The sequence below is a fragment of the Papio anubis genome, chromosome X, assembly GCF_008728515.1.
Source record: "Papio anubis isolate 15944 chromosome X, Panubis1.0, whole genome shotgun sequence".
Lineage (NCBI taxonomy): Eukaryota > Metazoa > Chordata > Mammalia > Primates > Cercopithecidae > Papio > Papio anubis.
In genome coordinates, this window is record NC_044996.1 from 101,198,566 (window position 1) to 101,214,476 (window position 15,911).

General features: G+C 40.5%; 1 protein-coding gene across 2 annotated transcripts in view; it reads left to right on the forward strand.

Annotated features, from left to right (window-relative positions):
- The window catches only part of EFHC2 (EF-hand domain containing 2), a 196,014-nt gene that overhangs the window by 107,311 nt on the left and 72,792 nt on the right, over nt 1-15,911 (forward strand). For both annotated transcript variants that reach the window (XR_004180866.1, XM_009197435.3), the window contains exons 9-11: nt 539-681; nt 3,314-3,510; nt 6,228-6,358. Coding sequence is in view for 1 of the 2 variants with exons in the window: in XM_009197435.3 (XP_009195699.2) it covers nt 539-681; nt 3,314-3,510; nt 6,228-6,358 (471 nt within the window). In the remaining variant the exon portion in view is untranslated. The remainder of the gene's footprint in view (nt 1-538; nt 682-3,313; nt 3,511-6,227; nt 6,359-15,911) is intronic.

Here is a 15,911-nt window from a genome sequence, read left to right on the forward strand (position 1 = left end):
AGGAAAAGTTAATTTGTCTCTTGAGGAAAGTTGGGGGGATGCTGGGGAGCTGGAGGAGTGAGTCAGAGAGGGGAGGATGTGGGCTGGAAAACAGAAAAGCAAAGGGCATGAGACAGTGGGTGATGAATGGGGGAGGTAGCCTTAGATACTGGCAGAGCCCAGGATTGCCCACGCAGTAGGGCTAGGTGCTTGCTCTTCTTTCCAGCATGATTATTGTGATTGGTGACTAGCCTCGTCATTAGAGAACAGCCAGTTAGCGCAGCTGGTTTGAGCAGTGTGTTTATGACGTTTGTTTTGGGTTCATTTTCCCAATGTGTTACCCAGGACATGTGAAGAATCAGAGATATCTTAATATACTGAGAAAATTCCTCTGCATTTAGATTTAGAACCTTAATTAGAAGACGGTTGAACTCTTTCACTTTGGACAGTTTATGCCTACTATATTAAAGCCATATTATACCTTTTGCAGACTTTTAAAAACATAATATGTGGAAGATTACCTGTATAATGCTGTAACTCTCATTTCTGTTCCATTTAGCTATGGCTTCAAAAGCAATATACTCCGTTTTTTTGCAAAACTAGTCACAGACAAATGTGTTGACTTGGACAGGATGTTTGTTATTTCATATTATCTCAGTGATGACACCATTTCAGTGTTTGAACCTATAGAGAGGAATTCAGGTAAGAGATATCCTTCTCACAGTATTTTCTTGAGAATGTTTTAAGTGTCTCTTCATGTTGAAAATTAGGGAACATGATCTGGTTTTGTAGCCTAGATTATCTACAATAGAGGCTTTATTAAAAAAAAACAAAACAAAACCCGAACAATAGAGTTCTTTTTACAAATCTCTTAAATGGGAACCTAAACATTTAAAATGATAGAAGTGAAACAGTTTTGGTTGGCTTAGGGCCAGGGGACCTGGAGTTACTTCCTTTTTGCCACTATCCCCACTTCCACTGTGACTTCTGAGGCACCTCTATGGAACCCAAGGGCTTCAAATTCATGGTCTGGGTACCACTAGTTTTACTTGTAGCCAGCAAGCCAAGAGGAAGTCTGTATTCTTGATAGTCCTACTTACAAAATTTTTGTTTGGCTGTAAGACAAGAATCCCAGATACACAAATTCAATCGTCAGGGTCCATCTTTATCTGGTCCTTCTGTCTGTTGAGGTTGTTGCCAAGGTTCCCGCACTCAGACCCATAGAATGCCTCTCTGCAATATGCTGGTACCACCGTCACTGCTGAGGAGAGCCATTGACTTACCCAATCATGGCACTGTAGGATCCTGTTCTTTGTCTCAACACGTTTAGAACTTTTATCTGTGCTGAAGACATGCATTTGGGAAGAATAATCAGTGATGTGCTGGTTAAGTGGCTCTTTGAAAAGATTTTAAAAGCCCTGATTTGTACTGTTTGCCAGTTTCCATGGTGTGAATACCCCAACCATGGCCAATTTCAAGCAGCCAAGAGTTTAAAAACTGGCTTGCAAAATCTCTGAAAATTCGACTCTCAGCTCCTATGAGCTGATATGAGCTACTTAGCACACCGATGAGTAATGAATAACTTGTATAACTAAGGCTCCACAGTGATTTGAATAATGGATCAAATCTTAAAATATAAAATTGCATAGGGATGAATATAAGTCATGCTCTTACAGGTCAAAAATCAACTCTATACGCTTAGAATGGGGGAGATGTGGCCAAACAAGTTGCAGCATGTGTGAAACAGAAAGGAGTGATGGTAGTCAGCAGCAAGCTTACTAGTAATCAGAGTGGCCATGATTGAGAACTTACTATTATCCTTACAAGGACTTTATGAGGTTAGATTTTGTGTTAGTCCAGCTCCTCCGAGAAGCAACTACCAAGACAGGATTAAATGTGCAAGAGATTTAATAGGGGGAATGCTGGTGAGGGAAAATGTGGAAGGAGCCAGAAGAGGCTGGGAGAGCTGTCAGACTATAGTGCAGTTCTGACACCTGTGAAGCTCAGAGGGAAGGAAGAAAGAGGGAGTCTTAGACTGCAGTGAAATTCTAAGAAAATTTCGACAAGGTCGACAGGGAGTCCTTGAGGCAAAGTTGCTAGTTGGAGGAGTCCTTGTTTTGTAGGAGTGAGCCTGTCTTACTATCCCTGCCTTGGTCACTCATCTATTGGTAGCAGCCTGTGGGAAGAGTGACCTCAACACACACCTGAAGATTGATTTGAGAACACAACAGCTGGGGCCTTCCATCAGTTATGTTCTTCACTATAGGCGACCTGAGAAGTACATTTTCTGGGCCTCCACACATCTGATTCGCATTGTACCAATAAGAATTCAGAGAGATTAAATAACTCCTAAAGATCACCCAGCAAGTAAGTGACAGAACTCGGAAGCCTGTGTCTTTTTACCACCTATCATTTCTGAATGTGGTAGGAGAAGTGGGATGAAGTGGCCCAAAAGCTTATCTGGTCTCAGGCTATATTTATAGGTCTGTAGATTTCAGTTCAGTATCAGAAGATGCTGGAGTTCCCTGTTCAACTCTACTGGCTACTTTCCAAGAGGTCAAAACAAATAATGTCTAGAAGAGAACAGATGAAATGGTGACAGCTCTGGAAACTAATATGAAGCATTACTAAAAGAAGCAAAGGGATTTTACCTGTAGGAAAAAATGACTTAAGGGGACTCCCATAGTTACCTTTAAACACTTAAGTAATCTCCTTTACAGAAGTAGGGCATTTGCTACTTAATCTGCATGTCAGATTAAATATAAGACATCATCTGGGACAAATAGGTGGAAATATGCACAAGTGAGGAATTTTCTAACTGGTACTGTTCAAACATGCTCTAAAGATGAGTATCTTCCTGATGTTCCACACTCCCAGTATGCTGCTGGGCATATATAGGAGGTCCCTGCCAAGTGCTTATTGGACTGGGAAGAGAGTAGAGAGAGAGAAAAAAAGGCTAGAATTACACATCATTTTCTCTCTCTCTCTCTCTCTCTCTCTTTTTTTTTTGAAATGGAATCTTGCTATGCTGCTCAGGCTGGTCTTGTACTCCTGGCCTCAAGCGATCCTCGTGCCTCAGCGTCTTGCGTTGCTGGGACTGCAGGCACATGCCACCATGCCCGGCTTTGCTTTTTGTCTTGAACACCCTTGCCTAGGAATTCTTACTCCTTCACTCACTGCCTCATTCTTCCCTTAAGTCCAAAACAATAGGCAATATTAGTTCACAGGTAACTTATATGGTGGTCTGTGCTTGAAGATAAAGTAACTCTGAAGGCAAGTCAGATGGTTCTTTTAAGAATAAAGGCTGCTCATGAACTTTTCTATTTTTCTATAGGAATTACCGGTGGGATGTTCTTGAAAAGAAGTCGCGTTAAGGAGCCTGGACAAGAAGTCTTTAAAAGTGAACTATCTGAATATATCAAGGCTGAGGACCTGTACATTGGAGTCACAGTGAATGTGAATGGTTACCTATTTCGTTTGCTCAATGCTGATGAGTATACCTTAAACTACATGGAGCAGAATACAGATAAGGTGAATTTACTTTGTGTAATTCTTCACTTGCCTCTCAGCCCTCCGCAGTCTGTGTTTTTCTTTCTCTAGGCCCTTTTCTTCTTCATCTTGCCACCAGTTTTACATTGTGCATTCATACATGTGGGCATGAATAATGGATTCGTGTGACTTGGCCACATGTCCCATCACAGAGGCCAGGTTCTTGTCTACTCTGTTTACATGCTGGGTTCTCCTCTGCCCAGCATCACAGATTCCAGGCACAGGCAGGAGGCAGGGCCAGGGTTGAATCAAGTTTCCTGGGTTTTTTGCTGACACTAACAATGTTTTCAGAAAGAAATTCAACTACTATAGGAAAGGAAGAAAAATCTGGTGCCACACACTGTGCCGTCCCAGTTAATTGGCACAGGCCAACAGAGAAGGCCAAGACCTGAACAAACAGAAACCTCAAGGGAACTGAATAGTTGCTGGAGTTGCAACTTCCCATAACAGTGGCCACCTGAGGCCTAAATAAGGATTTCAGGATAAACTGGCGACAGTGAGCTCAAAGAGTTTTTTTTTTTTTTTTTTTAAATAAGATGGCAGATGGGTACTGTTACTGCAGGTGCCATTATGGCAATGCTGTTCAGTAAAAATAACATATTGATAAAATCTGGATTTTAAATGTGGGCTAGTTCAGTGTACAAACATGTTTATTTGGGAATCATTGCCTAATATGGAAAAATCTATCTGGAAAATTTTATTTTAAAAGTTTACCTATAAGTGATAATATTTATGTACCATTTATATGCATACAGTGCCAATTTTGTCTCATTTATATATAAAATGCCTGGGGTTAAGTTGCTAAGATCAGTGTCTCTGTGTACATCACATCATTCATATCAGTTTGGGTCCTCTGAGAAGCAGACGCCAAGACAGGATGAGAAGTGTGAGAGATGTCGTGGGGGAAATTTCTGAGAAGGATAAAGGGGGAGGGGGACAGGAGCGGGCAGGGGGGCCTTCAGACCAGGAGACAGGTTGAACCCCTGTGGAAGGAGAGAGAAAGGAAGGAGGGGTGGGTAGGGAAAGCCTCAGCTGACAGCGCAGCTCTGAGAATGTCTCACTTTCTCAGTGAAGGGGAGCCCCAGAGCACAGACTGCCCATCAGAGAGGTCCCCTGTCAGGCAGGAATGGCCTGGCTCTAGTTCCCCTGCTGTGCTGTGTCATTGGGTGGGAACAGCCTGGGGAGAGGGTGGCCCCAGCAGCGACATTGCCTGTGAACTCTGTGTGAATCTGGAAGATATGGCAGCTGGAGTCTGTCAGGCAATGATGCTCTTCTCCACAGGGTCTCTCTTGACAGGAGGCCTGCAAAGCGCCCTCCATGGCTGCCACACCATCTCTCCATTTATAGTCTTAGGGATGCAGGTTATCATAAAACCATGAACCAGGAGCTATTCGAAAACACTGAATCTAGACGAGAAGCTCAGTAATCGGGAGTTTAGATTTCTGGAAACCAGCAGGCCTGGCTTGGGAACCTGACTCCACGTTAATAGCTGAGGGACCTTAGATACGTATTTTTCCTGAGCTTCAGTTTCTTCATCTTTGGAATGGAAGGAACAACAGTGCCTATTTGATAGAATTGCTATGAAGATTAGATGTGACAATGTGTGTGAAGCTCTGAGCTAACCATGAGGCCCATGGTAAGCTCAATCAGTGTTACTATTGTAAATTAGAATTCTATTTCCAATCAGAGGGTGAACCTATACCGTAATATAAAATATATATAGTATAAATATAAGATATAAAGGTTTTTTTTTTTTTTTTCCTTTGGGGACAATAAAAGCAGGGTAGGACATTATCTGGAATCAGCATCCCAAGTGAAAACTGCATTATTTTAAAACTGCCCTTAACAAAGACATTCTAAGCAGAGAAAGTTTGCTATACTATTTAATATCGGCCTGAGGAATCTTTTCAAAAGAGCTAATAGATCCTGTCATGGAAATAGATGAAAGGAAATGCAAAAAAGTGGGAGGAGTAGGGGTCTGCGATAGGCGCCAAACCACCTGGGTCATTTTCTGGTGGGAGAGAGGGATCTTTAGACTAAATTGCCATCAACGTTTTTATTTTAAAATTTCATCTTCTCATTTTTGATCTCTTAGCTATAATTATTTACGACCTTATGTTTCACTGGGATGCAAGAAGTATTCTTACCAAGTCAAAAAGCTAGTCACAGGATAAGAGACAGGAACAGTAGACAGCCCAGAGAATGACTGTGCGAGGGGTTAGGGTGCCTGTGTGGATCTTCCATACCCAGCCTTGCTCTCATCAGTGCGTTGCCTAATGGATAACAGTTCCAGGGGGACCCCATTCTAAAGATCTAGAGAAAATGGAGGGCTACTTACCCAGTTTTGAATCCCCATTTTCTCCGTTAGGATCTCCCAACATATTGGGCCGATATCCAAGGGTTATAGGGAGGAGGCTGAGATGGAAGCAGGGGTTGTTTTCTGATCTCTGTGGCCTCGTGTTCCTTAAGCTCGTTTCCCTCAGAGCTGGGGCCTATGCTGATGTCAGCTGTTGTCCAGAAGCTTTAACTGAGGAGATTCAAAGCTAGTCATGCCTTCTCGGTGTTGGTTTCTTTGCAAAGACAAACCTGCTAACTTCATGTGCACAGTGTGAAGTCCCTTTACTGGCCATGAGCAAGATTGGGCTCCTGAACTGTTAGGAATATTTAAATATGTTTTTCCTTTCATTTCCCCCTTACAGTATCCTTTCAGTAACCTCAAACTTGCCCTACAAAAGCTGAAGCAAGAAGAAGCAAAATCCAGAGAGCTCAAGCAGGTATTCAGAGCTGCTGACCGTAAGCACACAAAGAAGGTGGATTATAATACATTCAGGTAAGCCATATTCTGCTAACAGTCATCTGTTTTCCCCTCAAGGTTGTCCAAAGAACAGAAAGAACTGTTTCTTTCCTAATCAGTTAACTATTTTTTATTAGGAATTGGCATTTCTTTGAGTTTGTATTATTTTGTAGTCAAGTTTTGGCCACTAATACTCTAGTAAATGTTATGAATTTACATATAAAAGGAGTTTGTACATGGGAACAGAGGGACAAGAGCATAGAAAGTCAGTTGGTGACATTGTCTTATGAATCAGGGAGTTGAAGGATCAGCAGAATGCCAGGAATGGTGCATCTGAGTGAGAAAGACAGAAAAAAGCACTGCTAAGAGCGCCTCCCCACCACCGAAATCTGGGGGACAAAGGAGGGACATCTCCAGGAATGTGATGAAGTTGGAAAATAGTAAAAACTTCACCGATTATCAGAGCAAAGGTGATATGTATGCATCTGTGTATACGTGTGCTTGTACACATATGTGTATTCTGAAAGACTTGAAAATACAGGAATCGAGGGAAAAATATGTGACAGTAGTGGGAAATATTATAACAAATCTTGATCAAGGTTTTCTCTAAGGTGAAGCTGAATTCTGGGACTATCCAGTGGCTGACCGAGGCAAATTTTCAAACAGCGGAAACACAGGGAAATTCAAATTCAGGGTCTAGTACAATTGTGAGACTTCTTAGGCTGAAAACAAAGTGAATGGAGCGTTTAGGAGAATAAATTAAATCATGGATAGAGGACAAAGGGGACTTTCTCTTTAGGCTGAGAATTCTGGCTCCTGACAAGGATAGTGGCTGAAAGCTATATAGTAAACTCTGCTTGATGCAGTCAAGATGTGGGCTGAGAAATGAGGAAGTGAGCCCAGGAGAGGGTAGCAGGGAGGTCTTTCCAACTTTGTGTCTGCAGTCGCCTATTGCATCACTACCTGGTGGCCTGGAGCCCACCATTAGGCCCTGAGTGTCCCAAGAGCTCATTTGTTGTTTTAACAAAGCTCTTTTGTGTCTCCAAAATGTTCTTTGGAGAGAAGCAGTCAGAGGACATATTTTTATTGTTTAGAATTCCCAACCTTCTGGGATCAATAAGAATTTATAGTTCTTTGTTATTGTTCATAGTCACATACACATGTTCATAGTGTTTTGGAAAATAAATGGAGACAGTAAAGAGCAGAGACAATTACTCAGGCCATGGGCTAATGGAAAGCAGTGGAGGAGAAAGCAAGAAATTTCCATCAGAAATGAGGGAGTGGTTTTGTTTTATTATTTGTGTCCTTTTACAAAAGCATCCATTTTTCCAACACTTGCAAAGTCTATTGGAAACACTTTAGTGAGTTTATAGGGCTTTTTGGGAAGCACTTAGGCCAGGCAGGCGATCCAAGGAGGAAAAGTTGCTTTGCAGATGGAGGCCTGACCCTAATTGTGGGTGGGATAAAAGACCACTATGCTGTGATTGGAGGGGTAGCCTCAAGGAGCTGCATGCTCAAAAAGAAGGACCTCCCCGTCCCAGAAATTCCTTAAAATGAAACTCAGATCAGGTTCAGGTTTCGCCTGGCTTGAAAAATCCTTCAGTGGCTTGCCATTGTCCTCACAATAAGATCCAAACATTTGACTGCAGCCAGCAAGGCCTTGAGTGATGTGAGTCTGTTTGTATTTCTAGTGTCATCACCTCTTTTTCTGCAGCCCTGTCTTTTGGCCTCACTGACTGTCTTTTCGGTTTCTCAAACACATCAAGCTCTTTCCTGACTCTTGGCCTATGCACACCCAGTTCCCTCTGCCTGGAATGCAGTCACCACTACCCTCTGCGTAGCAAACTCTAGGACTCATCTCAAATGCCGGCTCCCAGAGGGGCTTTCATTCCGAGGGGCTTTCTAGATCCTATCTAGAGTAGATCACCTGCTGTTATTCTTAGCCACTTGTTTATATTTTTCCCAGCACTTAGCACAACTTACAGTTATTTTATTTAGAGATCTGTTTACTTGGGGGTAGCGCATCTATGTGTGTGTGCTGTGTGTGTCTTCTCCTATTCGCATGTGAGCTTTCTGAGGGCAGGGAGCTCAATGGTGTTGTTCCCTGCAGCATCCCCTACTGCTGGGCGCTCTCTCTCTCTCTCTCTCTCTCTCTATATATATATATATATATATATATATATTTATTTATTTATTTATTTATTTATTTTTATATATAGCTACCAAATGAAATAATGAACCACTAGAGTTGTTCCTGGGGGTTCTAGTTGGGAGGTGATGGCATGACCAAAAGTCTAGATGTCTCGATCCATATGACATGCTTGGTGCCGGGTGCTGAGCCCTCTGTGCTTGGGGCTGCTCGTTTGTGCTCGGCCCACAAATGTGGGTCCCTGCACCTTGTCTTCAGCCCCATCTTATGCTTCTCAAACTCTTTCCTGAGCAAACAAAAAGGAACTACGTAGCCCGTGTCTATCACATCATACCCTAATTCAATTCTTTGCTCAGTGCTTTTACTAGCTAATATTTTCCTTTCATTGTGTGTGTGTGTGTGTGTGTGTGTGTGTGTCTGTGTGTGTGTCTGTGTGTATTCTGACTCTCCTCATCAGAATATAACCTCTTTGAGGGCAGGGGCCTTCTCTTTCTTATTTTCTGCTTTAGCCTTATGACTTGTTTCAGTGTTTGGCAAACAATAGGGTGTTAATAAATACTAGTTGAGTGGGTACATTTTTTGTTTAGTGTTTAATATGCCTCAGATGAAATCTACTGAGATAATTCTCTGCTTTTGTGTCTTTTGTGTTCCACTTTCCCTTTTCTTTTCCTTTTTTTTCTTCTTTTCTTTTCTTTTCTTTTCCCCTCCCTCCCTCCTTTCCTTCCTTTCTTTTTCTTTTTTTCTTTCTTTTTTTTTTTTTTATTATACTTTAAGTTCTGGGATACATGTGCAGAACCTGCAGGTTTGTTACATAGGCATACACGTGCCATGGTAGTTTGCTGCACCCATCAACCCGTCACCTACATTAGGTATTTCTCCTGATGCTATCCCTCCCCTAGGCCATGGTAATGATCTCATCCTGATTTATCTAGGGCAATTATCTCTCCCTTTGTATGGTTTTGCTCTATTTTTATTTGGACTACTCTGTGTACATTGCTATTGGTGTTTTTTTATTGTAAGCAATCTAGCATCTTTTAAGGAAGCCACTAGTCTGTGAATCTATATAAACAAAAGCAAAAACAAAGACACTCAAACATAGGTTCTTATCATGAACCAAATAGATTCTTTGACAGTATTCGTAGCCTGTCTTCAAAATGGAAATTTCAATATACATTTTTGAAAACGGCATTTTGAACTTTCCTAAAAGCATTAAATATAAATAATATGTTGTTGTAGAAAGAATACTAGCCTGGGAGTCAAAAAGATGGAGATCTTTGATTTGACAGCCCCTGGTGTGTGATGTTCCCCTCCCTGTGTCTATGTGTTCTGAATGTGTACATTTTATCTAGCCCTCACTGCTTTGGCTCTGACCTGTAGGGTGATTGTGTCCATGCTAGTTCCTCAAGCTCGGACCTTTCTCCTGAACTATAAACCTGGAAATATGCATACCTCTGGGACATATGCCCCTCACATGTCTTTTAGGCATCCCCCAAAATATCTTTCCCTAACTTGACCTCATTTTCTTCTTTTGTAAAGTAGCAGCTAGGGGACTGTATCCTGATAAAGGCCATCATGGGCATCCGTAAGAGTCCAGACCAGGAGTTGGCTTTGTGTCTCCCCTCTCTCGACCTCTCCCACTCACCCTTTGGAATTATATGTCTTGAACTACCTCTGGAAACTTTCCCTTCTTTCCATCTGCAGCTTCACAGTTGTAGTTCAGCTTTTCATCACTGTTTACTTGAACCCTCTGGAGAGCAGTGTAACTGATCTCTTTTTCTTAACTCTCATCCTCCAAAGTTTTGCCAGAGTGACCTTCCTAAACTCTGATAGGATCATTCCTCTGCTCTTAATCCTGCATTAGTGTGTCATGTGAGTTTGCCTACCTTTCTCTCCATATTTCCATCTCACTAGAAGAATAATACTTTTGTAGAAGCCACCATGTATTGAGCACTTACTGGGGGCCAAGCATCGTGCTAAATGCTTTCCACCTACTATTTACTGGTAGCCTTCTGTCAAGTTGTTGCTTATTTGCTTCCCTGCCTCCACATCAGCTCCTGCCAAGTGCAATAGATGTTTGCTGAATAATTTAATGAACGATCCTATTTCTCAAGGAACGTTCAGTCTAAAGCTTGCAGCAATCAAGTAAATAATTGATTTCTTTGCACCAGGGAAGGGCCATCTGGCTCTCACTTAGGGAAGTAAGGAGAAGCTAGGCCTGATCTTCACCAGCCAAGTAACTTGGGCAATTTACTTCACCTACCTGTGTCTCACTCTTTTGTTCATATATTGGTCTCTGAGGTCCCTTCTAGGCTCTGACAACTGGAAACTCTGAAAATGTAAGTTTATAATATTCTCGTAAAATGTTCTCTTTTCAAATTTGTACATTGAGATAGTGGAGAAGAGCAGAGGCAAGCAAAGGCAGGATTGCAGCATAGGTCTATGGGCTTGGCCTCTGTGGCCCTGACTCTCTCCTGCTTAGATACCTGGCGCTCTCAGCATACACCTGGGGCTTCAGGGCCCAGACCTGCTGCTCTGGGCAGTGGTCCAAGCCCCCAGCATTACCCTTCTTCTCAGAGATGTGCATCTCCTCTCAGGAAAACCTTGAGGGTAGGAACTGATAAACTACCTCTGCATAAGGTGCCTTGGTCAATAATGGATTAATGTGTGGGCCTCCCAGAGATATTTGACTCAGAATAGACCTGATGGAATGCAGGGACAGGCAGCTATCAGGAAATGGAAGTAAGGAATGTTTGGTTTTTGTTTTTTTGTGTTTTTTTGATTTCTTAATCTGAGTAGGGAACATTTCTCTTTTGCCTTGTGGGAATTCACCACTTCTGCTTCTATTTCATTGATCCTCTCTAGAATCTTTTTGGCATGGTCTGTCAAATTCGCCTGTGAGAGCTGCTGATCGTTATCCAAGAGAGTGCAGATAACCTTTCTCAGAGCCTTGGGATAGATACCTGGTGGCAGTGGTGGGCAGATTTCAGCAGGGAGCAGGGCAGGGACTAAGCTTGGCAGGGCTAGTATTTCATGCAGCTGGGAACATGGGCAGAGTGGAGCTTCCCAGTGAGGGCCCTGGACTCTGAACCACAGGCAGCAGCAGCAGCACAGAGAGCCCAATGCCAAGGAAGATGTGGTCAGTCCATCTCTCTGGCCACCTCCCTGAGCCTTGATCTACCCATCAGAGATGACACCTGGCCCCATGTAGCCTATGTGTATTTTGGTTAGCTGAGTGCTTATCTCTTCTCCCCACCTAGGGAAGCTCTCAGAGGGCAGGGCCCGTGCCTGGTTCACTCTTGTGTTTTTCCCAGATACCTCCAGAACCCAGTGTATCAGACTTCAATGAACATAGTGAATTATTACAGATTTTTTCTTCAGGCTCCCATTATCAATTGTAGGGTCAGTAGCTCTCCTGTGAACATCCATGTAATAAATTCCTTCTAAGATTTAGAACCTCGAAGAAATTTTCTCTCTTGTAAAACTAAAATTATTCCTAAAAGGGATAATATAATAGAAATAGTTCTTATTACTGGTTTTGGAGTTGGCAAACCCAGATCCAGCTCTTGGCTCTCTTGTTTACCAGCTTAGTGGCCTTGGAGAGGCTGCTGAATAATTTTTTCATCTGTAAAATGGGGATAGTAATACATAGGACACAGCTGTTGTGATGAATACATTTGATACTGATATTAAAATTCTTACTGTAGCTGACTAGTGCATGGTAGATACTTAGAAAATGAAAATGCTTTATCCCAATAGTTATAAACTGGTGTCACCAACAACAGTAATAGGAATGTACATCCTGTTTTCAGTATTTCTATAAGCTTTATATTTACTCATGGTGGGGGTCATTCAAAACATTCTTTAATAAATGAGGTTGAAAGAGAAACTCTAAAAACTTGTCGGCCTTGAAGATGGAAAATAATAAACATCATTGTTGGTGGACCAAGGCTAGGAAACATTAATATAATCCACCGTATTGGTGTCCTTTACTTCACAGAAGCAGATTGTAAATTTAGTGCTTAGAACATGGTAATGATCTCATCCTGATTTATCTAGGGCAATTATCTCTCCCTTTGTATGGTTTTGCTCTATTTTTATTTGGACTACTCTGTGTACATTGCTATTGGTGTTTTTTTATTGTAAGCAATCTAGCATCTTTTAAGGAAGCCACTAGTCTGTGAATCTATATAAACAAAAGCAAAAACAAAGATAATAAAATCCCAAAGCACTCAAACATAGGTTCTTATCATGAACCAAATAGATTCTTTGACAGTATTCGTAGCCTGTCTTCAAAATGGAAATTTCAATATACATTTTTGAAAACAGCATTTTGAACTTTCCTAAAAGCATTAAATATAAATAATATGTTGTTGTAGAAAGAATACTAGCCTGGGAGTCAAAAAGATGGAGATCTTTGATTTGATTCTGTCACTGCCTGGTGGTGGTGTTTGTATTGGTGAGGGCTTCGTTTTAAAAAGGAATATCCTCTCTGGCTGGTTAAGCAAAAAAAGGAATTTATTAAAAGGAACCTGGGTGGTTCACAGTGTCTTTGGAAGGACTGCAGAAATAAGCTCAAGGCTGAACTATAGGAACAGTGCCCAAAACAGGGCTGTAGAGCTTGTCTGATGAGAAAATGAACTCTGTTACCACCACCACCACCACCCATGACTCATTGCTGCACTTGCATTGCTGCCAAGAACTTGATTTTACCACAGCCATAACTACCACTATTTCTGGCAATCGTCCTTTACCACCCCTGAAGGCTGGGCTCCTTTGACACCAAATGTGGCCCACCCTGAGCTGCTTTTCTTCTGTTAATGCCTTCTGAGGCACAGTCTTACTTCCCTGATTGGTAGAGAGCCTGGGTCACCTGCATATTTCTAACTGTAAGAAAGTCTGGGAAACTGAGCTCTGACCTCTGTTTTGGGGTGGTAGGAAACTTATGTGGGATTCCCCAAATATAGAAAGGCCATTTAAGAGATAGCCTTTGTAGAAAGTTTCAGTTAGACAGGATGAATAAGTTCTGGAGATGTGGAGATTTATTGTACAACATGGTGACTATAGTGAATAATGATGTATTATATACTTGGATTGCTAAGAGAGTGGCTCTTAAATGTTCTCACCACAAAAAAATAAACGTGTGAGGTGATAGATATGTGAGTTAGCTTGAGTTAGTTATTTCTAAATGTATACGTATATCAAAACATCACATGTGCTGTAAATATATACGATTTTATTTGTCAATTATACTTTCATAAAGCTGGGGGGAAACAAAATAAATAAAAGGTACCCTTTTCGTTTGCCATGAATATTGCAGGGATAGTAAATCCAAACCAACATGAGCCAAACAGGGAACAATGAATGTATGTTGACAGCAGAGACTAAAGTCTTTGTTTGTAACCAAACCAAGCAAAGCACCTACATAGTTTTAGTACTTTGAAAATATTGTTTTGACTCGCCAAGCAACTAAACAAGAAGCAAAGCGCTCCCCTACGCTTGGCTACTTTTGCAATCTCTGATGAACCTTTCTGAGTTTCCATTGCCTTAAATGAAGGTATTGAATTAAATACAGGTTTATAGGTTGAAAGCTGGAAGTTATATTTTGTTTGGGTTTTGTTTAATGTTTTTAAAATTAGGAGTTTAAACCTAAGAATATATGTATCTGGTGCCTCTTGGAAAATAGAAATTGGACCCACATTTCTCCATGGCAACGATCTTTTGGGGGTGAATGACACTTGCCCTCCTAAGATAGATTGTTCTCTGCATTTCTTCTCAGTTTCTACAAGTCCTTATTGTCTCACACCAAGGCACTTTCTCCTATTTATCTTACATACCTACCCCAGTAGGTACTAGACTAGGTAATTCTTGGATTAGATCATTATAAGGCACCTCCCAGACATAAAATTCCATTATTTTGTTACTCTAGGTATTGTGGAAATAGGCATTTAGGAATCACTGTATAAATAGATCAAAATAGAACTGAAGACTAATTTTTAAAAATTAGAATCCAAATATGATTATATACTTGGAAAATCCAAAGGAATCAATTTTAAAATGGTTGGAACTATTAAGAGCATTCAGGAAAGTAGCTAAATATAAGTAAGCTATATACAGAACAATAGCTTTACTTTATATCAGCAATAACTAGTTAGGAAGTGTTCTGAAAAGGGGAATACTATTTGCTGTAGCAACAAAAATGAAATATCTGGGAATAAATTGGACGAGAAACGTAAGACTAAAATGAATGCAATTTTTAAACTTGATATCTCTGAATGGGAAGGCAATATTGTGAAAATTCGAATTTTCCAAATTTATAGATTTGAAGCAATTTCAATCAGAATTACACAGTAGGTTTTTGCTGTTGCTGTTGTTAGATTTGGTTTTGTTTAACAGGGTTAGGGGAGATAAATTGACTGATTATGAAGGTTCATCAAGAATAAGGGGTTGAGAATATCCAATAAAATGTTGAAAAGAATATTAAAATGTAGATACTAGAAAAGTATATGATTTACATACATTTGAAAACATTTTCTAGCAGAGAAACAAAAATATCAGTGAAATACAGTGTAGAGTCCATAAAAGACCCATTTTTATGAAGTTTCATATAAGTATGGAGAACATTTCAAATCAGTAGAGAAAGAATGGATTATTAATAAAGACTTTGGTGACAATCAACTAGAAAATGCCTTTATCCACTTATTTTGTGGTGAAGCACAGTTTCCAAAAGCCATAAAGGAAAGATTATATTGACTACAGAAAAATTTTATATCTCTCTATAGAAAAAGATATCACAAACTTAAAAGACAAGGGACAGACTAAGAGAAAATATTTATAACCAGTGTAAGAGCCAGGGGATTAACCTTAAGTACTTAAGAACTCCTATAAAATCAACAGACAAAAATGGATCAAAGGCAGGAATAATTCACAGAAGAAATACAAATGGTCTTTAAACCTGTTGAAAAGATGCCCAATAATGACACAAACTGAAACAATGATGAAATATTATTTCCAGTTACTCTATTGGCAACATTTAAAAAGAATGATATAACTGACTCCAGGTGAACATGTGGGGTAACAGGTACTCTCATTTTCCACTGATAGGAGTTTAAATTGGTTCAGCATTTTGGAGGGCTATCGGCAGAATGTGTCTGATGTTTAGACTCTTTTACCTGGTAATTGCACTTGTAGAAATTTTTTATTTGGAAAAATTTGGACAGGTGGATTGATAAATATGTGTATGTGCATGCACAATATTTATTGCAGCAAACTTTGTAATAGTAAACATTTGGAAAAATAAAATGCCCAACAATAGGGAAATAGTTGGATATATTCTATTGCATTAATTTCAGACAATATTTTTTAGCCATTAGAAAGAGGTAGACCACATATGCATACCAGAAAAAATGTTTGATGTATCAGTTAGGATTGGCTAAGTAATGC